The sequence below is a fragment of the Narcine bancroftii genome, chromosome 7 (genome assembly GCF_036971445.1).
Source record: "Narcine bancroftii isolate sNarBan1 chromosome 7, sNarBan1.hap1, whole genome shotgun sequence".
Taxonomy (NCBI): Eukaryota; Metazoa; Chordata; class Chondrichthyes; order Torpediniformes; family Narcinidae; genus Narcine; species Narcine bancroftii.
Window position 1 is genome coordinate 10,616,584 of NC_091475.1, and position 23,056 is coordinate 10,639,639.

At 39.2% G+C, this 23,056-nt stretch overlaps 1 protein-coding gene across 4 annotated transcripts in view; it reads left to right on the top strand.

The window, feature by feature from the left end:
• LOC138738503 (protein SON-like) overlaps positions 1 to 23,056 on the top strand; it is a 67,182-nt gene that overhangs the window by 17,775 nt on the left and 26,351 nt on the right. For all 4 annotated transcript variants that reach the window (XM_069888811.1, XM_069888813.1, XM_069888814.1 and 1 more), the window contains 3 exons: positions 375 to 1,676; positions 5,857 to 6,014; positions 11,059 to 11,190. In XM_069888811.1, the coding sequence (XP_069744912.1) occupies positions 375 to 1,676; positions 5,857 to 6,014; positions 11,059 to 11,190 (1,592 nt within the window). The remainder of the gene's footprint in view (positions 1 to 374; positions 1,677 to 5,856; positions 6,015 to 11,058; positions 11,191 to 23,056) is intronic.

The window sequence follows — 23,056 nt, forward strand, 5'->3', positions numbered from 1 at the left end:
GGGGGGCTAATTATCTACAGTGTTTTGTTATTGTTCATCTTTCGAGCCAGTCCATGGAGGGGGTGGAACCTGTAGGGGCTGTGACAGTAACAGGTTTGCAAAGAATGTGACTGAAAATAAAGTAAAATGTTTAAAAGTTTATATATTCATACAAGTGAAGTTTGTTCAGTGTAAGTACAGTCTAGTATTTTTATCTTTTAAACTTTATTCTAAATGCAGGTGTATTAGCTGGGCATTGTAAAAATAAGTCTCCAGCATCCAGAAAATACACTAATCTGGCATTTATAGGCGTCGGATACTAGGCGTTTTACTGTATTGATTTGTTATGGCTTCAATCTGTTCCTTGGCAGTTGTCTGTTTTTCTTTTTGTTCAGATAATAAAGAGAATATGATTGTGGACTGCTTAACAACAGAACAAATTAATTGCCAAGCTTTGGATAACAAAGAAGATCATTCAATTCCAACAATAAAAGTTAAAAAACATAAACACAAACATCACCACAAACACAAAAATAAGAAGAAAAAGAAGAAAAAAAAGAGGAAAAAAGACAACAAGAAAAGAGACCACTCTAGGTCTCGGTCAAAATCTCAAACAAGTCTAAAGTCGGAATCTGACTTGAAATTACAATCCCATTCCAAATCCCCTTTAGGTAATGAATGTAGTAGCAGAGAAAACAAAAACTGCATTCTTTTGATGGAATCTGGCAACACTGAGCCAAACAAAAATATATCTGCCGAAACAATTGATGCGAATGTGATTGCTCCAGGAGGAGTTGCCACGGATTGCTCAGTGGCTGAAATGAAGCCATTAGCACAGGATCATTGTCATGTAGATCAAGATGCAAAAGAGAATGATGAAATTCAGGGAATTGAATGTTCTACTTCTGGAAACGTTTCTGAATTAATGACTGCAGAATCGGCTTCTGAGCAGGAGCAAGCATCTAAATTGATTCTTGATAGAGGTTCAGACAAGGTACATTCAAAATCTACTCAGACTATTGAAGAAAAAAATAAAAATGAACTATCTGAGGGAAAGAGAACAAAAAGAAGTCGGTCAAGATCTCATTCAAAGTCAGCAAAACATCATAAGTCTCAGTTGCATTCTGACTCTCAACATTCTCCTGTAAAAAAATCATGTGGCAGTTCAAGTAGTAGAAGACATGCATCACAAAGTTCATGTTCCCGAAGAAGATCATCATCAGCTCGACATAGATCAAAGTCAACATCAAGGGAACGCAGGAAACACACAGAATCATCCCCGAAGTCTAAAAGGAAACTGTCTAGATCTCGTTCTATCACAAAGAAAGAACAAAGGTCAAAATCAAAATCTCGTTCCCCTTTACGGATACACCATAAATCAAGATCAAACTCTGTAGCAAGGTCCAAAGGTCAGTCTAAATCAAAATTACGGCGTGGATCCAGGTCTGGTTCACGTTCAAAACGCAGGAGTAGGACTCGTTCAGGATCACCCCGGCGATCAAAATCCAGAGGAAAACGATCACATTCGCCAAGACCCAGGTCAAGATCCATTGATCGACCATGCCGTCGATCGGCTTCTAGAGGATACCTTAGCAGGCTTGTGAGGACACGGAGGTCACCTGATTGGCGAAGGCGATCCAGATCTCCTTTAAGGAGAAAAAGCACCAGCAGAACGCCTGAGCGACTCACAGATCTGGGTAAGAGGCAGCTTTATTTTTGACATTTAGTAGATTACTCCAATGCAATATTACTTTTTAATTCAATGGACTGAAATGGTTTAAATTTAGTTAGTGTTGCTGCCAGACAGCTCCAGGGACCTGACTGCAATCCTGACCGGAGGTGCTGTACTATCTGTGAAGTTTAGAAGAATGGGAGTACTCCAAGAGCTGGTAGTGAGCTGAATTGCTTTATTATGTTGTGAGAAAATATAGCAAGATGATCAGAATCATGATCCAGATTTGTTCTCGATAGATGTTAGGCAAGTCTACAATCAAAATCAATTGCGATTATTGGGGAACAAAGAGAAAACATGATAGACCTGAAGCTAAGAGAACAAAAGCTGAGAATGGCTTTTAAATGTCAAGGGGAGGAGAACCCAAAGTCAGTAAATTTTTTTATTCCTGGTATTGTCTCTTTGGCTCCTCTGTTCCATACTGCACAGCTGCAGAAGCAAATTCCCCCACCTGAGATGTTTAATTTCTGTTCTTTTCCACATCCTTTGTTTTAGAATGCTTGGTTTGCTTGACTGCAGTTAAAGAAATAGTGATGTTGCTCAGGTTAGCTTTAGAAAAAAGGACACATTCCAACCAATCAAATAACTCCGAAGTAAAGGGACAGTTTGGTTAAGCTGTCGTAACACTAATCTTGAGATAAAATGTGCTAATAAAAGTGATGTCAGTGGTATTGGATTCATTACAGTCCTTGGTATTGTTTCCCTTTTTGTTAAGTACAGCGAGCCAGTTTTAAAACTAATGTAACTACAGCATAAATAATTCTACTTTAGAAGTAACACAAAAGGGCTGAAGGAACTCAGCAGGTCACGTAGTGTCTATAATAGGTAAAGATATATAACCACATTTTGGATCTGAGCCCTTCAAGGTATGAGCAAAAAGCAGGCAGACACCTGAATGAAAGATTTGGAGAGGAGGGAAGAAAGGGCAGGGGGAGTAGCACAAGCCAATAGGCAAAAGGCCAGAATTGGATGTGGACAGGAGAGAAAAGTGAGAATTGATTGGAGAAGGGGGATGGTTCTGAGAGTACAGAGCTGGAGGAAAGGAGACCTGGGGATAGGGAAAGGGCAGAGATGAGAGGTGGGGGAGGGGCTATCAGAAACCAGAAGTTGATATTAATAACATTGATTGGAGGATGCTCAGGTGGAATATAAGGCATTGTTCCTCCAATTTGCAAGTGGTCTCAGTCTGACAGTGCATGAAACTATGGACAAATATGTAGGGATGGGAATAGGGTGAGGAATTGAAATTGGTTGCCACTGGGAGGTCCCCACTATTGCAGCAGACAGAGTGAAAGTATGCAATGAAATGATCTCCCAGTCTGCATCTATCTTCTCCAATGTAGAGAAGGTCACAATGGGAGCACCCTATAGATTCTCAAATGAAATGTTGCTTCACTTGGAAGGACTTCTTTGGGCCTGGAATGGTGGTGAGGGAAGAGGTGTGGGGTGCAAATGGAGCACCTCCTGTGGTCACACGGGTAGCTGCCAAATGGTGATTGGTGGGAAGGGAAGAGTGGGCGAGGGAGTCATGGAGGGAGTGATCCCTGCCGAAGGTGGAGAATGGAAGAGAGGGGAAGATGTATCCATTGGTGGGATCTGTTGGATGCAGAGGTTGGTAGGTAAGGTCAGGGTCAAGTGAGAGGGTCAAGAGCAGGTGAGGGCCAGGTTGATGGTAGTAGAGGGAAAGCCATTTTTTTTCTTTTTTGAGGAGGAGGACATCTCAGATGATCTAGCATGGAAGACCTCATCCTGGGATCATGGGGGAAGAATTGTGAGAATGGAATGATTACAGGGGACAGGTTGTGAAGCGGTGTAGTTGTGGGAGTTTCTAGAAAATGTTTGCCAAGAGTTTGCCTCCTAAGATGGAGACAGGGAGATTGAGAAGTGGGAGAGTGTTGCAAGAGGTTGACTGTGAATTTGAGGTTGGAGTGGAAGTTAGCACCAAAATGAATAAAGAAAAACTCTTCATGAGTGTATGAGGCAGCACCAATATAGCTATCAGTGAAGCAGAGGAAGAGTTGAGGTGCCTTGCTTGTGTAGGCTTGAGGCATGGATTGCTTCACATAGCCATCAAATGGTAGGCATAGCTGGGACCCATATGGGTACCCATGGCTACCCCTTTGTCTTAGGTAAATTAGGATGAGTCAAACAAGGTAATTGAGGGCTAGAGCTAGTTCTTCCAGCCAGAGAAGGGTGTGGTGGAGAGCGACTGGTTGGGTCTGCTGTCAAGGAAGCGACAAAGGGCTTTGTGGCCTTTCATATGGTGGATGGAGGTGTTTAGTGATTTGATGTCAGATTTATTGTCAATACAGATATGACATCACATACAACCCTGAGATTCTTTTTCTTGTGGGCAAGGCAGAATTGCCACTTATTGGTGGTGCAAAAAAACCCAACACAATGTACACATGTAAACAACTGTGCAATACAGAGGGGTGGGGGGAAGAACCAATCAATGAAGTCCAAAAGTAAGAGTCCTTAAATGGGTCCCTGATTGAATTTGTGTTAAGGAGTCTGATGGTGGAGTTCTTGAACCTAGTGGCACCTATACCTCTTTCCTGATGGAAGCAACAAGAAAAGAGTGTGCACTGGGTGGTGTGGATCATTGATGATTGCTGCTGCTCTCCAAGGATAGCATTCCCCGTAGACGTTCTCGATGGTGGGAGGGTTTTGCTTGTGATGTATTGGGCTGCGCCCACTACCTTTTGCAGGGCTTTCTGTTCAGGGGTATTGGTGTCCCCTAACCAGACTGTGATGTGGAGGGTTAGCACACTTTTCTCAATGCATCTGTAGAAATTAGCCAGGGTTTCCAACGTCATACCAAACCTCTGCAAACTCCTGAGAAAGTAGAGGCACTGATGTGCATTCTTCATGATGCCATTAGTGTATTGGGTCCAGGAAAGATCCTCTGAGATAGTGAGTCCCAAGAACTTAAATTTGCTCGCCTTCTCCCTTTGATTTTTCTCCCAATAATCACTAGATCATATGCATCTGATACTGAAGTCAACAATTAGCTCCTTGGTTTTGGTGACATTGACTGCCATGGTGTCCATGGAAAAGATGAGGCAGTTGATGTCAGGGAATTGGAAGTTGTTGATGTGATGAAAGGTGTGAAGTATCGTGGATGTTGGTGGGCAGGGTTTGGACTGGGGAAACAAAATGTAATCAAGGATGCGAGTTTGGTGGGGCAGAAGCATTTGGAAACAATGGGTGTATCTGAACAATTTGGTTTGTGATAATAGGTAGCAAAAATGGAGGAGAATGAAATATTGAAAGCAGAGGCTAGTTTGGTAGGTGTGGAAATGGTGGAGGATGATGCCACCACCACCACACATGTCTTCCCCTCTCTGCCTTCTTCAGGGGCTCATCATCCATTCCTCCCTTCCCACCAATTGCCCCCTTGCTACCTACCTCTATGATCACAAGAAATGATACACATGCCATTATATCCTCCCTCACCACCATTTGGAGACCCAAGCAGCTTCTCCAAGTGAAACAACACTTCACTTGTGAATCTGCAGTGGTCATCTACTGCATCTAGTGCTCCCTTTACGGCCTCCTCCACCTTGGAGAGACTGGATGCAGATTGGGGGATCACTTCATTGAGCACTTTTGCTCTGTCCACTGCAATAACGGAGAGATCTCCGAGTGGACACAGATTTTGATTTCCCCACCCCATTCCCATGCCGACATGTCTGTTCATAGTCTCATGCAGAGAACACTTGGAAATCGGAGTAACACTTTTTGTACTGCCTGGACACCTTTCAACCAGATGGCATTAACATTGACTCTTGTGCCCATCCACTTTCACTTTGCCTCTTCTGTCATCCTATTCATGTCCAATTATAACCTGCCTGTTAACCCATGCTCCTCTCCCTTTTTTCTCTCTACCCCCCCAGCCTTTTTCATTCAGGAGCCTGACTGGGTTTTGCTCATACCTTGATGAAGGGCTCAGGCCTGAATCGTTGGTAATATATCTTTACCTCCAATGGGTGATGCATCACCTGCTGATTTCCTCTAGCAGATTTGTTTCACTCCTACCATAATGGAAGACTTTTTAGAGGGAAGCTGAATAAAAAAAGCATACATGTTCTGTTACTCTAGAATCTATTTAAAAATAATTCACTGAGGATTTGTTTTAATAGATAAAGCACAGTTGCTAGAAATAGCAAAAGCCAACGCTGCAGCCATGTGTGCCAAAGCTGGAATGCCTCTGCCCCCAAACCTGAAACCTGCTGTGCCTCTTGTTAAAAAAGTGATCTCCAAAAAAATGGGTTGTTCATCAATACAAGAACTCACCGAGGTAAATAAAATTTTGTTTTCCTTATAATACCTTGACACCAAATAATGTCTCATTCCTAATTTCTGAAGACCATAAGGAGTTTGTAGCACTAGAAAATACAGGATTTTTGTCCAATTACCTATTTTCAGCTCATTACAAAATGCAAGGCAGTATACCAGGCACCATTCTGAGTCTCATCTTATTTTGCATAACCATTTGAGAGTGGGACCTCTACTCTTATTGCCTAGATTTAAGTGTGGTGATAACCAGGCTACAGGATGGTAGCTTGAGTCTGTTCAGTGCAGTACTTGTGGTGAAACAGTGGAACTGGGAGAGGAGAAGGAATTTTATCAAGTAATTCTATGAGGTAATAGGAAACTCGGTGAGGTGATGTTAACCATAACCATATAACCATTTACGGAGCGGAAACAGGCCATGTTGGCCTTTCGAGTCCGCACCGGTTCACTGATTTTATGCGCCCTCTTCAGGCGTTGGTCCCGGTAGATCTTCATTCAATAACGACGGACGAATTCAATCAGTTTGGTGACAATTTGCCAAAATTCTCTGGACAAGTCCCAGTAGATTGGAAGATCCTATTCAAAAAAGGATGTAGGCAAAAAAGGAACTAAAGAACAGTTAGATTGTTGCATAAGTGGGCAACTTCATATTTTGTACTTCACCTTGGAACCTTGCCCAAATCTGTTTAGCAGATCAATGACTTTTCTTCTTTAGTTCCCACCCCTCATAAGGGAGCAGCAGTCTCCAAATGATGTATGAACAACTAGTTTTATTTTCATATCTGAGCACTTATTTTCTTAACATAGATTGCTTGAGAGTACATTCCTTTGGAGTTAAATTGGAAAACAAGTCAGAATAAATGCTTCCTCTGCAAAGTAATTACACATCTCAGAAAAGTTTCATTAACAATAAATATCTATCAACCAGCATTTGACCAATCTATTATTTAGCAAATATACAATAATGAGAAAATTAAATTCCCAAGTATATCAACAGCCAAACAAACTTGGCATTAATAAATGTAATTTCTGAATGAGAGAATTCTGAAATTCTTAAGTATTCATTGATACTTGGCATAGACAATCTTATAGAACCCACATTCAATTTATGCACTTGTCATTTTTGAGGTCAAATGTGACTTTTTTCCTTCTCTCTGCTCGAAGTAATAGTTAAGATCTTACTTGGTTTTGCTTGCAGTTCCATGGTGAACAGGGAGTATTTGATTGCTAAATGGCAGGAAGTTTGGTGCTCTGTAGGTCTTATTACAAGCGCCAAACTTGCCACAATGTTCTTGGTTCTGAACTTGCAGGAATTCTTGTAGCATTTAATTAGGGAATATGTTCACAAATGAAGCCGCAAGAAATCCATTTTAAAAATGGATTTTATAATTGTGAGGAAAAGAGGTAAGAATAAAGTAAGTCGTGTTTGAATTGTTTTTAATAATGTTCAGAAAAATTATATTGGAAATGCATACATATAAGCAGGCCTATAAACAGCCCACCTTGTCCTTGCAGATCATAATACTTTTCTATGCTTATCAAATTTGCCTGTATTTGGTCTAAATCCCTCAACTCCTTTCCAAACGAATTCCTGTCCAGATGTCTTTTAAAATGTAGTAATATCTGACTCCACCACCTCCTCTAGTTGCTCGCTACTTTTATTTACCACAATCTGTGTGGAAAGTACCCTACCCCCTCGGTCCCCCTTTAAAGTTTTTCCTCCTCACCTTAAAACTGTGTCCTCTAGTTTTAGACTTCTCTACCATACGACATAGGATCAGATTTGGACCATTAGATCTGTCGAGTCTGCTCTACCATTCAATTGTTTTGCCTCTCAACCCCATTTTCTTTCTTCTCCCTGTAACCTTTGACACTTATTTATCAAGAGCATACCAACTTCTGTTGTAAATATATCCAATTACCTGGGCTTCAAAGCCCTTCTAAAGGTGTTTTTATTGCCAGGCCTCCGCCTCATGGCTGGCTCCCATCAGCAGAGAAAAATTTGAACTTACTTTTATATGAAGCATCCCTAAAAGGCTGCTCCTGCACCACTTTTATGAAGAGCGGCGCCTCATGGCATCCTCTGGAGCATATGGAGGTGAGGCGAGTGGTGCTGTAGCTCCACCCATCGCCATGAGGTCTAACAAACACGCCGAGAAATGGCTGTCTTTGTTACCCATAATCCCCCATGCAGCTGGAACTGCTCTGGGATATGCAGAGTGGTTCCAGCTGCGAGGGGGATTATGGGTATCGAAGATGACCATTGATCATTTTTCCAACTCTTCTGGCCAGCGCTGCCCCTCCAGTTCTTTGCTCCCCTCTTACATCCATCGAACTCCCTGGCTCTGTTTCTCCGTCTCCACTCATCAGGATCTATCCTCCTTCCTTTTGTGTCATGGAGCTCAGCACCCGGGTCCCTTCGCCCTCTGGCCCTGGGGGCACTGACTCTCCTTGCCCCTGCTGGGCCTCTTATTTCTTGCTGCCCTCCTGCCCCTCGGTCTCGACAGCCTTGGTGAAGGAACAAGAGGCGGAGGGGGAATGAGAAGAAGACACTTCCAGGCAGCAGGAGGGATCCCTAAGCCAGCAATAATTGTGGGAGCCTTGGTGGTAGTTCCTGGGTCGCGGGCTGATGAAGCCATCAGCCTGCCCCCAAGCCAGCCACTTGCAGTGGCAGTACATATGATGCATGGTGGAATGCTCTGCTCCACTGTTGACACTAGGTTTAAGAGGGATGGGAGTCAGTGCCTTGGAGCTGCTCACAGAGCATATATGATGGTAAATTCTATAATAAAGGTGGAATATCTCTGTCTTTATGGTTGCATTTTTTTCACTCTATAAAAGGGCCTAAGGATAATGAATTCCAGATTCATCACCCTCTGGCTAAAGAATTTCCTCCTCATCTCTATTCTGTGGGATATCTTTTTATTCTGAGGCTGTGCCCTCTGTCCTCAACTCTCCCACTGCCAGAAAGTCTACACTATTCCAGGTCTTTTAATATTTGGTAGGTTTCGTCGAAGTCCCACTTCCTTCTAAACTTCAGTGAGCACAGGCCCAGAGATGTCAAATGCTCCTCGTACATTAACTATCTCATTACAGGGAACATTCTTGTAATCCTCTTCTGGACCCTCTCCAAAGCCAGAACATGATTCCTCAGATATGGGGATGAAAACTACTCACAGTACTACTTAAATATGGTTGACCAATACCTTATAAAGCCTCAGCATGCATCCTTGTTTTTATATTCTAGTCTCTTCAAATGAATGTTAATGTTCCATTTGCCTTCTTCACTGCTGACTTGTCCTGCATGATAACTTCTTGGGAATTCTGTAAGAGGACTCCCAAGTCCCTTTGAACCTCTGACTTATCTCCCCATTTAGAAAATACTTTACTCCTTTATTCCTTTTAAGAAAGTACATGACCATACATTTCCCTGTGTTGTATTGCTGCTTCTTTGCTCATTTTCCCTTGTCCTTGTCACTCTGTAGGCTCCCTGCTTTGCCCAACCCTACCTATCCTTCCACCTCATTTGGCCACAAAGACATCAATTCCAACACCCAGATCGTTAACATATGATGTGAAAAGTAACGATCGCTGTGGAACATCAGCAGTCACTGGCAGCCAACCAGAAAAAGTTGGCTGAGGAAAATCTGCGCTCATAATTGTAAACCTCTGTAATGTCACCCCTTAGCCTTCAATGTTCCAGTGAGAATAAGCTCAGCCTATTCAATCTCTTATAACTACAGACTTGGATTACAGGCAATATCCTGTTGAATATTTTCTGCCCTTTCTCTATTTGCTACTTTAACCTTATAAAGTGACCACAGATTTGTACATAATACTCTTGAGTGCAATCTCAGAAGGCAAGCATACAAAATGTCCTTTTTAGTCCCCTATCCACCAGCATTACCGCTTTCCAGGACCAAGCAACTGTACTCCAAGGTTTTGCTGTTTGTAAATGCTTCCAAGGTCCTTGGCATTTTCTTTGAATTTCCTAACTGAATTTGACTTCCCAAAGTGCATCAGCTCACCTGTGTCTGGATTAAATTCCATCTGCCACTGTTTTGCTCAATTTTTTCACCATCTTTTATGAACAAAGTTCATTATTCTCAGTGACACCAGGTTTCATGTCATCTGTAAACATGTCAAATCATACGCCCTGCATTTTCATCCAAGTCACTTGTATATATTACAAACAACAAAATTCCCAGTGCAGAATCTTGCAAACACTGGTTATAATCAATTTCCAGATAGAATCATCCACCAAGTTTGGATCCAGATCACTAACACCCCTTGGATCCCTAGTTGTTTCTTCCAGACCAGCCTACTACTCAGTTCTTTATCAAAACCCTCCTAAAATCCATATAGGCAACATCTACCATGATGCTTTTGTCAATGTTTTTGGTTACCACCTCAAAAAAAAAATCAAACAGATTTGTGGGACTTAACTTTGTTTCGTTGCAATTTTATTCTTTAAAAATATACTTGTTTAATATCTGGAAGTTTTGAATATCATTGAAATTCAGAAACATTGAAAAATAACAGTTTGATGGTAAACGTGGGAGGGCGACTTTGGTACTGCTATAACGTAGTAGTTTGACGAACAGAACTTGTCCTAATCTGCCACTGTGACACAATTACAATGCTTAGGCTTTGTCAGTTGGATGCAGGAAGCCACATATTCTGTGAATACCTAAAAAGTAAATAAGCTGCACATCAAAATCTGGGATGACGTTTCACTTATTTTTAATCTACACTGAATATGGCTGTGCAAATGCAGTAGATAGTATTTGGAAGGAGCAGAAACTGTTTCTCCCAACCTCATTTCCTTCACCAATCCAGGGATAGAAGTCTTTTATGTCCACTGTGGCTAGCAAGGCTGATGCAATTTTTGTCAGGTTCTCATCAAACAAGAAATATAGCAATTGAAGGATTTGTTTGAAGGTAAATTTTAAATGTCTTCACTTGTGTTGAAGATTAGGGGATTTAATTAGAGCATTTATATTGTGTGTTTGTTCAACATGTAAATTATTTGGGCACTTTCTTCTTAGAAATGCAAGAAAATAGTCGAAAGCAACGATGATAATGAATTGTGTAACAAACCTGTCTCTGAAGAGGATGAACCATTCAGTAATCAACCAATTAAAGTTAATGAACTGAAACCCATTTCTTTCAGCTTGAATGTAAGTAATCTCTACCTTAATGGAACCCAGTCACAGGTGGTTTAATTTGTGTATTCTGCATTATTTATCTACTGGTTGTAATAAATTTAGACAGATGGCCAAAATTAACATCAGTTTAGCACATAGCCATGCACAATTAGATCTTGGGTTCAAATCTCAAGAGGGTGTTCCCAGGGAAAATATAACAGCGATTGGTTTCAAGAGATGAGTCGTACCTAATCAAAAAAAAATTGTCTTGGTTCTAATCATTGTGTTGTGATTTCATTGAAATAAGAGTGAAAAGGCAAGTGCCCTTGGCTAAGGTCTATTGCCATCTCTGGTTAAGTGCCCACTGCTGCCTTAATTGACTTGAATGTAATATTGAGTTTCATTCATGGTATTTTAAGGTTGTCAGTGCCCAGGGAATCATTTTTCTCCAAAATTTGATATCTCCAGAAAGTTTAGAACATTTGAGGTAACTAAAAATATGCATAGATGGCCCAGACACAGTGATGTAATCCAAAGTACCCAGTTTTTGAGATCCTGAGAGGAATTTTTCCTAATTATGTAATTATCCAGAATCTTTGCACATGGTACATAGATATTCCAACTTGAGATTTTATCATGATGGTGACCTGCTATGACATTGGAACCAAGGAGATGTTATTTATCCCCTTTTGTCTGTTTGCTACTCAGCAAGTTTATGGCTGAGCTTGAGACTAAAAATATACCTATTTTTACTCTTGTCCCTTCATTCTTATCAAATATCTCTCAATCTTAAATTTAAGATTAACATTGGACTGAGTATTACTTTGCTTTTGTAAAAGTGTTCCACATTTCTTTGTTGATCTCCATGTGAATGAAAGTTTAACCTCTGAAAGGCCAGGACATGTATGTCAAATATTTCCCAATGACAAGAGTTTTTCTTGACCCATTTCTATCAAATCCCTTCCTGATATCCTAAAAATGTTAATTGAATCATCTTTTAACCATATAAATTTGTTGTTTAATTTTAATTTACAACTTTTGTTTCCTTTTGTAATTTTGATAGTTCTTATTACCTGCTTTGTCAACTTTTGCTGTTCAATGTACATCTCCTAATCTGATGGTTCTGTGCTCGGTTTTGCCTTTTTGTTTTAGTTTTTTCCCTCTTAGTTGTCCATTGCTTCTTCTGGAAGTAGTATACCTCTTGGGTATATATTGGCTGTGTATTATGTTTAATTCTTTCTTGAACACCCTCATTATTGTGGTTTTAACCATGAATAGATTTGTCCAGTTTGCCTTAGATCGCCTTTGTCTTTTCACATGAAAGCCAGCTTCAATGGATTCTAAAATCTTTGTCACTGTGTTTCCATTCAGATCACAGACTTGATTTCTATAAGATTGAAATTGGGTAGATGTTCACAATATATTTTACTGTGAACTAATCTTTGCTCATTACTAAGTATGATAATTTGTCCTATCTCCTTGTTAGTTCTAAGAATAATGGGCTCCATTGCCCAGATGGCTAGTTGAAGGTTCTAGAAGGACGCATCACATAGCTTACTATATGCTGTCAACTAGTTCTGAACTTGCCGCTCTTGTATGCTGTGGCATTTAAATAAGGAATGCTCTGGAAGTCGGATGTGCTAGTGTCTGAACCTGTGCTTTTTCTCTGGACTTTTGGACTCAGTCCAGTGTGGATTTTGATCAGACTGAGCTGAGGGACTGTCACATTTAGTGTCTGGCTCCTAACTTTTGCATAGCTGGCACTAATTGAATAGGAAATGGTTATTGAAACTAAATGGATTGTTTATGTTCCATTATTTTAATATTGTTTTTGGTTTAGTAGGGACTTAGTTTTTTAACGAATAGTATTGTAGCTGTTTTCTAAATGTCCCTGATTATCAGACATATTTAGAGATGGAAAAGACATGACAGCATATCCTGTGAAAGATTATCAGCATGGTCCAGTTCCTGAAACCTTGCTGTTGATTATGGACACACTTTGTTGTGGCAACATTGACTTCAGGGGTTTAGAAGTTACTTGGCCAACAAAAATGTGTAAAGCAGGAGTATGTTTATGGTATGATCTGCTTCAAGTGCACTTTGGGTTATTTCAGTAAATGACCCAGTAAACAATACTGTACTTGAAATGTCCTTTCAGATGTGAGCTAGTGTCCTTATTTAAGTCTTTAGGAAATGTATGCTCTTTTTCCTTCCCTTCACCCCCTTGTTAAAACTACCTTGTCTTTGCTACATGCACAATTTCTGCAGTTATGTATTCTACCATTCCACAGCTGCTGGAGAACCTACATACAACTAAACTGTCAGATATTATTAGGATTGAGGCAGTTAGGAGACGGGTAGGATTCCACACATGAAGTTTATTAAACCATGCAGGAAATTTACAAATATTGATGTTGAACCCAACAAGGAAAACAAATTGATTTAAAATTGCTCATGTAATGACATTAGTGTCTGTACTAATATTTCTTCATACTTCCTATTATTTTTTTTGTCATACTTTTCACTTCTGTTATAAAATCTTGTATATATTAATTGGACCACCTGCTTAAGGTTACCACTTTGTGGGAGTTTTTTTTGGCTACCTTTAGTTGATATGGTACTTCTGAACATTTTAATTGGCCTATTGTAATTAAATGCTGAATTGAAAGCCAAAATGTAATAATACATTTAAAATCTGAAATGCTTTGACATTGAGATTCTTCATTAATGGCCACCTTCTGCTCTATCCCCTCACCTTTCAACTCATTTACTTCAGTGCTTCATTCCAGAAAAGTACAAGATTGGGTTTCATTTTGAGTATACCTTTTTAATTTTGCTCAGCAAATGTTTGTGAGTTGGATATGCTTCAACTCTAGTTTTTGGCAGTTAGTTATCAGTCAACAGTTTTCCAAGTGTAAAATGGGGAGAAACACTAAGAAAGTGATGCTTCCCCATCTGTACTTGGCAAAGCTGGTCAGTCCTGTTGAATAAGCCCCAGTTCTCCTGGATTACTCTATAGATAAATATGAATTGTGTACAGGGTATCATTTCACACAAAAATGTCTATTTCTATTTTCTATTGAACTGGTTTCTAGCAGCTGGTGGGTGGATGGGGGGGGGGGGGAAACAATAAGGTATTATTGATAATTATTTCATGGTTTAAAAGGAGTTATTTGCAGGATCTTTTAATGATCTATGTGGACCAGAAAAATCTTCGCTATTTCCAGCCCCTCAGTAAATTTAGCTGATATTGGTTAGAATGGCAATGGTTTATATATAATGGCACAAATTTCTTGGGATAAAGAAAGAGACCTGTTCGTCACACTTTACTGGCTTGATCACAATCCTGTGACTTCTGGAAAGTGTGAATATTTGTTTAAGTTGGGCTATTGATTAATCTCCTTGTACCTGTGCAGACTGGACATTTGGATGAATATTCTGTGACTGAAGATTATGTTAATTCTGGGAGAATTTTGGTGGGAGGAATAAAACTTGTAATTTTGAATCAAAATTGTTTCTTAATGTGTTTTTCTACCATCCATCCCCCAGACTCCTGTATTTAAACCATTGTCCAGCCACCCACAGTAGAAACCTTTTGCAGGTGCTAATGTCTGCAGCAATGAAGATTGTGATCCAAGCTTGGTTCCAGTGAGCACATTGAAATTCACTTTGATATTGAGTTGTGTAGTTTCAGAGAAGGCCACCTGAAGCACCTGATATTCATATTTACTTTTCTGAAGGTATTCCTTCTATTATAATGGAGCAATGGATCGACTACTTCAGGCATGTTTCCCTCAAGGTTGGAAAAAAAACGTCCAAAACTGAACCTTTCTTCAGATGTTTATTTCATTACCTCCCATTTAGAGTGGAATAAATAGAAGTAGCTTATTCCAAATACAACAGTTTAAGCTGCCCAATGTATCCCAGGAAGGATTGGTGCAGATTCCTCCCTGTTTGTAAGATACTGTAAAGCTCACTAATGTTGATGCTCAAAAACGTGGCATTGCACTTCAGCTAACATCAGAAGAATTAATTTCACGTTCCTGATAAAGACGTACTGTTTCAGCTAGAAACATCACATGATATGATCTATAGTTTCCAGGTGTATTTGTGCTTTATTCCTGCTACTGGAGGAAAAAATAATTTTTGCATATTCTTCAATGTGTAATGCATTTTAGCAATTGTTTGATACTGCTAGATTTTCGTTTTGTGTGTCTTTCATTCCAGAATATCATTTGCTGTCATCTCTGTAATAAAATTGTTACACTAATATCTTGTGAATATAGTTTTAATTTTCTCACTCCTCCTATCCCTTCCCTCAAAAGTATTATTCCAGGTTGGTATATGGTCCACAAGTCAGCAGGCCATGCACACAAGTGTTTGAACAAGAAAGGGCCGTTTTTGTGCATGGCCCAATCCCTAACACAGGAAGTTATTCACCGCTTCTACCTCAGAATGTTCTGAGCGGCGTCTAGAGATGCTGGATCCAAATTTGCTGCACCTGAGATCTTTCCATTTGGCATAGAAGTACATCAAAAGACACATGTGCAGTTTACTTTGAGCATAGAGTACATCAAAAGACGCATGTGTAGTTTACTTTGTTTGTTCGAATGATTACTCACTTTCTTTTACATTTTATGCAGACTAAAACATCAAAGTATATTTTGATGACTTTCTCTTTTTGACCTAGCCACTTTTGCAACTTTCACTATTGATCTCCCTTCATATCACACATTCTCTAAACTATCAGGGATTGAAAGTGTATTAAAACAATATTTTCCTCAGCCTATTACAGATAAATAACCAAGTTTTTTTTGACAGAAATTAATATGATATACTCTTCCTTTTTAAAAATATTGATTTTAAACTGCTATGCTTCAATCATTTGTATTTATTTTAAAGTTTTTGAAAAGTGGCTTTCGTATCATGCATTTATTGTGCACCTCCAAGAAGTAAGATTGAATTCCTTTGAAGGATGTTTGATTTTCATTGTAGAAATCTCTACATAAAGATATTATTCATTCTTTACTATTTTAGTCTTTCTTTAAAATCATAGTTTCTCCCTTAGCCCCATTTTATTTCCTTCACTTGTGGAAAAACCCGACTTGTGTTATGGCAGAGAGATGCATTCTTGAACTAGGCGTGTCCTTTGAAATCTCTTCAGGTCATCACCTCAGCTCCCAAATCCAAAGCTTTACATAAAACATGATTTGGAGCAAGAGAATAGACAGTGATCATTAGTGGACTGCAGTTGTGCTGAGGTAATTACCAATTATTATAAAACTTGTGCTATTCTGGGGGAGGCTAAGGAATTATAAAATCTCAAAATGCTTGTGGGATATCCTGCTACCATGTAATGTTCTGAGCCGCTGAACTACCTGGCTATTTCATCTCACAGACTGAAGATATGGTTACATTTTGTTTTGCACTTTCACATCAGTTAAAAAATAGCAGCTACAGTTTCAAACTGATGAAATTTTATTTCAATATTTTACAGCCAAATGCTAGAAAAATCTCATCTAGACATTTAAGTTGTAATTAAATTATTGAAATCAGAGAATGTATTAGACTCTGTTTTCTGCCCAATTAATTATTTTTCAGGCAATTTCCCACCTCAGAAGTTCTTTACATATTGTGTAGATGACAGTAAATTTTTATGGGGTTACTATTTTAAATGTGTAAATCAGTAAGGATCTTCTAATTTAAAATATACCTGAAATTAATTTGTCATCTTAATACATCAACAGATGTACTAGAAGGCACTTAGAATTCATAGATGGGTATCATTCTATTCAGGATGGAGATAAATGCAACAAAATATTATCAAACTATTAATCCACTGAAGGAATTAAAGATAATATTTGGATTACTATCTATTTTGGCATCTAAATTGACCTTTAGATAAGTAGCGTCCCCATTTTCATGGTTTTATCATATATATCAGGTGTATGAGTTGACCCCACCCCTCCAATTTTCTGCAAGGAATATGCTGGAGACTGGTGTCTGAGCTTCCCACCAACCACCCAAACTTTGTAACAACACCCCAATTGCCAAGTAACAAATCTGTAAATTAAAATAAGGAAGTTTAAAAAAAAAACACCTTTGCTTCTGGCCGGGAAGATGCCAAATGGTGCTGGGTCCCAGTCTTCAGCATCGGCTGCAACTGGAATCGGCGACAGTAACTCCATTCTCAACATCTGGTGTGGTGCCGTCTGCATCGAAGAAGTCACCTCGCTGCCCAAGTGTGCTCTTTGCAGGAACCGAGGCTACCCGTCTGCTCCCAGGCAGGAGTGTGGACCTCGGGCTCTATAATTGTAAAATATTTGGTTGGGTGATGGGAGGTGCTTCCAGGGTCGTCTTGTATGTGGAATCTACGTTGAGGTTTTTTTTTAGTTAAATTTAAGGTCTAATTTTTGTATCTAGCATACAAGTCGACCCCTGATTTTTTTTTTTGAGTGCATTTTGAGGGTTTCAAGACGACTTGTATGCCAAAATATGCGGTAATAATGTTGATAGCCACAGGCGTGAAATTTATAAATTGATACTAAATGTACCAATGCACTTAAAATCAAAAAAAAATTGGGAATTGGATTAAAAACATAACTATGTTAATTAGAGGCAGCACGGTTGGTGTAGCAGTTAGTGCAACGCCTTTACAGAGCCAGGGTTCGGGACCAGGGGGTCAAATCCCAGGCTGCCTGTAAGGAGTTTGTATGTTCTCCCTGTGTCTGCGTGGGTTTTCCCAGGGGGCTCCGGTTTCCTCCCACACTGAACATATCGGGGGTATAGGTTAATTGGTTATAAATTGGGCGCCATGGAGTCTTGGGTTGAAATGGCCTGTGGCTATGCTAAATGTTCAAATTCCATATCGGTGGAGAGCAAAACAAAGTTAACATTTCAGGTGGATGAACTGTCTTTGACCAAATGAAGGAACTGTTTTCCTCTCCACAGATGCTGCCTGATTTGCTGAGTAGTTCCAGCGTGTTTTTTTTTTCTTATTTCACTCAAAACATGTCTGAGACTGGAAGATTTGGCTGAATCTTGTGCCATCTCATGTCTGAATACAGAAAGGGATAGCCCATTTGTCCATGAAAAGCACCCAAGGCAAGTTTGATTCCATCCGCGCCAAGTATGTTGGACTGCCTTTTTCAACAAGTTTTCCTTAATAAAGAGATTAAAAAGTTTAAGGCCTAGCACATCGTCTTTAATTTTCTGTCGATCTTTTGGCATCCATAAGGAGAAAAACAAAGTTCAAGTATCAGGTTGATGAATTTTCATCAAAACTGATGGAATACTGCTAAACATAATTATATTATCTGTAGTGGACAAAATAATTTGTAATTCAGCTTGGGTTGAGGTGGTGTTTTGTTTTTAATTTTTAAGCAATATATCAATTGATTACACTGGACAACAAAGATTTTGCTTCCTGAACACTTCTGGGTGTATTTTATGGATTTTGAGCTGGTGATCTTGAAAATCACATTAAAATTTTCCTATCACATACTTTTTTTTAAGATATAACCTATTTTGGTGATTTCCTGTCATATTTTAAGTTCAATATTGTATTGCTCACAAAGCAAGTTGTTTTAGTTAGTCCAAGCATGTCTGGGCATGCACTCAGTGCAGGTGCTTAGGGTAGTCAAAGATATTGAGAATTTTCTTGGCCACGACAGCACCAAACTACATGACAACAGGCTTCAAGCATATAAAACCATGCAATCCAGCCTGTCGTTGAAAATTAATTTCCTGCGTTCGCACTCGGACGTCTTCCCTGCTGATCTTGGTGCATTCAGTGCCGAACATAGTGAAAGGTTTCACCAGGACATTGTGACCATGGAAAAGTGGCATCAGGGCCATTGGAATCCATCAATGCTGGTTGACTTTGTTGGACACTGACACGAGAGGCATCAGATGCTGAAGACAAATGAAAATCAGTGGAAAAACATTTTTTGGTCAGTTGAACTAACACAATGTGTCAGCGTCATTATGCGATTAAACATGCTAAATTCAATAAAAGTTAATGTTTCTCCAACTTCCTACGTGACATTGCAAATCTGAAATTCTCTTTGTGTTCAGCTTGAAGTTGTCTATCACAATTCCTAATTTTCTTTCAGGAAGCAAATCTTTGGGGGAAAAAATGTAGTTCAGTATAATCAGGAGTAAATTTGCATGTTTTCTGTCTGTTAAAAAGCAGCTAGTGGGAAGGGAAAGATCCTACTTAATTAACTGTCTTGAGAAAATAGCAACCCACATGAAAATTGTAAGGAAGTCAATGAATTGTTAAACAATTAGTAGGCAGGTGAAAATAGTTACTCGGTTTCTTTCTGGTTGGGAGAAAAATTGATGGCATGCTTTAATACTACTACCATTTTTCTAGCTTACATCAATGTATTTGATTCAAAAACAATACATCGCTTTTGCCATGATGGCTATTTGGGAGAGATGGAACAGAAGGAAATAATCCTGGCACTGCAGACTGAGATGAGTAAAAACAAAGGAAAGGCCTGTTGAATTCCATTGTAAATGGGCATTAAAGTTTTTTGTGAATAGTTTTGAGATGAAATTTTTGGAAAGGCTGAGGACTGATGGGAGTGGGGAGAAGCTGAAGATGTGGTAGATTTAACACTTAACATCTTCAACTCTCAATAGCCAGCAATCAATACATTGTTTACTTGCATTGGAACAGCAGTAGAATAAGAAGCTTATGGAGTTGATGTTTAAACTGCAATGAAGTAGTCTGCCACACCTTGATTAGTGTACTAAATTAAAACCAAGCAAAGTGGCTCGAAAATGTGCTCTCAGCCCCTACTGGATGCAAATTAAATTCACTGCTTCATCACCAGGTTATCATCCACAATGTAGCTTTAATTTTAATCCTTGATTCTATGGCTGCACTGATTCCACTATCCTTCACAGAAGGATCCAAGATAAAGAATTGTCTAGCCTTCTACAGTGATGTGAGCCTCAGTTTCACTCTCGGAAAATGTTGGGTTCAAGCCTCGTTCCTGGACGAGTGCATGTAATCAAAGCTGATATTGCAGCACTGATGACTGCTGCGTTTTTGGAGGTGATTCTTTTGAATCGGACGTTAAGGTTTAACATCAATGTGTTCCGATGGTGGAAAATGAAGCCGTGGCACTCTGAGGAAAAGCAGGGAATATTCCCTGACTACTGGTCAAAATTCATCCTTCATCCATTGCAATCAAGGAGACCAACCAGTTCATCTTTAATATGCTGTTTGTTCAATGCTATTAATTAGCTGCTTTTGTTGAAGGTAACAGGTACTGGTAATGCACTTCAAAAGTATGAAGAACATGAGATATAAAATGGTCATTAAAGGTACTGTTTAAATGCAAGTTCTCTCTCTGTTAATTTCAATCCACACCAACTTAAAAGTGCTTACTTGTACGTTAATATCATTTAACTTCATCCCTGGCTCAACTAAGCCATGACATTTAAATCTATTCTCAACCTGTTGGCCTTATTTTCAGATTCCTCTGAATTTGCTCTCCATAATTTTCTCTAGATCTGCAACCTTTCTATTTTAATTCAACCTCTGGCATATAACCCGACAAAATATTTGGTACCTTTGGTTCAGGGTTTTTTTTGGACAAAATGGGATGCTCTTGGCTTTTTATATACAAAAAAAGTATTATTCGTGTGCTTCTGATCTCCCAAATTCAACGAAAAAATCACAATGAAATTCAAAGCTTGTAGATTTTGAAGTTTAGCCATGGTTGCCTGTGTTTTGTTTTTTTTCATGGTTTTAGTTTCCCCAATCCCTGAATTGCTGTTCACATCCATTGATCAGTAAATTCTATCAGATAGCCTTGTGCATAGAATAATAACGTATAATTGTCACATTTTGAACCGTGAACGGGTACTATTTAAAATATATTGCTTGCCCAGTTTTATGGACATAAGTATAAAAACAAATTTCTCCATGTCTTTGGGAATCTGTGACAACTGAAAAAGTAAGACGTAAGCATGGGATTTTTTTCCCCTCTTCTCCCTCACTCTTTCATCCCTCTCTTCCAACACGTTCTTGATATTTTTGTTGCATTTTTGTGGTTTTATTTTGAATGTTATTCCATAACATTCTTATGAACTGTTTTGAGACAGATTGATATATAAATTCAAGTTGACCTTAAGGGGGAGCTGGACAAAAATGAACTTTTCTCTTACATATGCTATCCCTTTTCCTCAAAAGATGCACAGACATCATTTATGTTTATGACGTGTTCAATGAAGCTTGCAGTGGCCTTTACTGTTTAACTGTATTCATAGGATTAGAAAGGTCTTTCACACAAATATGATTAACTACCTTTAAAAATGCCAATGCATATTAAAAGATTACGTACATTGACTAGAGTTTCATAGTAGGGTTATAAAAAACTATGAGAGCGTGGTCTTAATATGAGGTTGTTTTAAAAAAGGTTTTGAGGGAAGTTGTTTTTCTTGTACAGATTTCTTGATATCTGGAACTAGCTGCAGTAGGAGAGGCAGTCAATGTCAGTCATTTAAATCTAAAAGGCAGTTACAAAGGGACTCAAATAGGCAAGGCATTGAATGACACACACCTAATCTAGGCAAATGGGATTAGGTGAGATCAGCTGCAAGGTTGACATGGACAAAGTGGGCCAAAGAGTGTTTCTGTGCTGTACAACTTTGAGTTGATGCGGAATTCCATCAAATACAATTGAACCATATAGGATATACACAAAATAGACATCAGTTTCATCTACAGGTACAAACCCAGTATGATTATCATACATCATTACAATTCCTATGCTTTCTCTAAGTGGTGCTGAAGTTGATAAGCAGAAATTTCCTCCTAAATACTGTGAAGACAAGCCATGTTTTTGGCCCTTGCCACCCATTCTATTCTTAACTCCAGACTCATTCATCTTCGTTAGTAACAGTCCATAACTGAATCCAGATTGTAACTTTCTAGCCTATTTGATGCCTGTTTAGACTTCAGAGCACAAATCAAAACTAAGATTTGTCCCAGCTCGAGATCCAGTGCTTGAGTCAGCTACAGTTGTTGCTCTCCTGTTGAAATACACATTACTGTCGTTACCTCTGGCCTTCTGGATTGTCTTGCTTGTTCTATTCACAATGTATCTTGTCCAAAATTCTTTTGTTCATTTTCCATATCCTGTTGGTACAATCCTGTTGACTCACAGTGGGAACAAGTTGAGCCACATTTTGATTTCAGATGTATTTTTAAAAAATCCTCTTCTAAGCCCTCCCTGTCTCTAATCTTCAGGTCTGCAACTCCCCTGAATCTGTTCTTCCAAACATGATAACTTGGCCATCCCTGAATTTGGTCAACTTTTAGCAGCTACCGTATACTTCTCGCTGGGAAGGTCTTGTGTTCTGGAATTTCCTGTCTAAATCTCAGTCATTCTACTTACTTCCCCCTCAAAACATCTGACTTTGACTAAGCTTTTGGCTCTATAGCTCTTCCAGTAGCTTAATCACATTTTCTTTCATGTAAAATACCTTGTGACATTTTACTGCATTAAATGTGCTAGGTACAGGGAAGCTGCTCTTTTACAAAAGGTTGTGCTATGTGTCAGTACGTGCATTGAGAATAAATATGATTTTCAGTCTGTGGCATTGATCAGATCTATTTGAAAGGAAAGGATAAACCCCATAATTGACCCCTCCTTGGTTTAGAATATTTCACCCCAAACTTTGATTTAACATATTTAAGCGGCATTGAGAGAGAAATGGTTTTTTCCTCCCAGCAACATTCCCCAGTGCCAATGCGAATCTCTTACCAGTATAGCTACAGGACAGGGGTGGGGATGAATGAGAATGGAAATGCACATTATGCCAAAAATGAATCACAGAGGGCCCAGTATAAATTGAATATCTGTAAGTAATGATATTA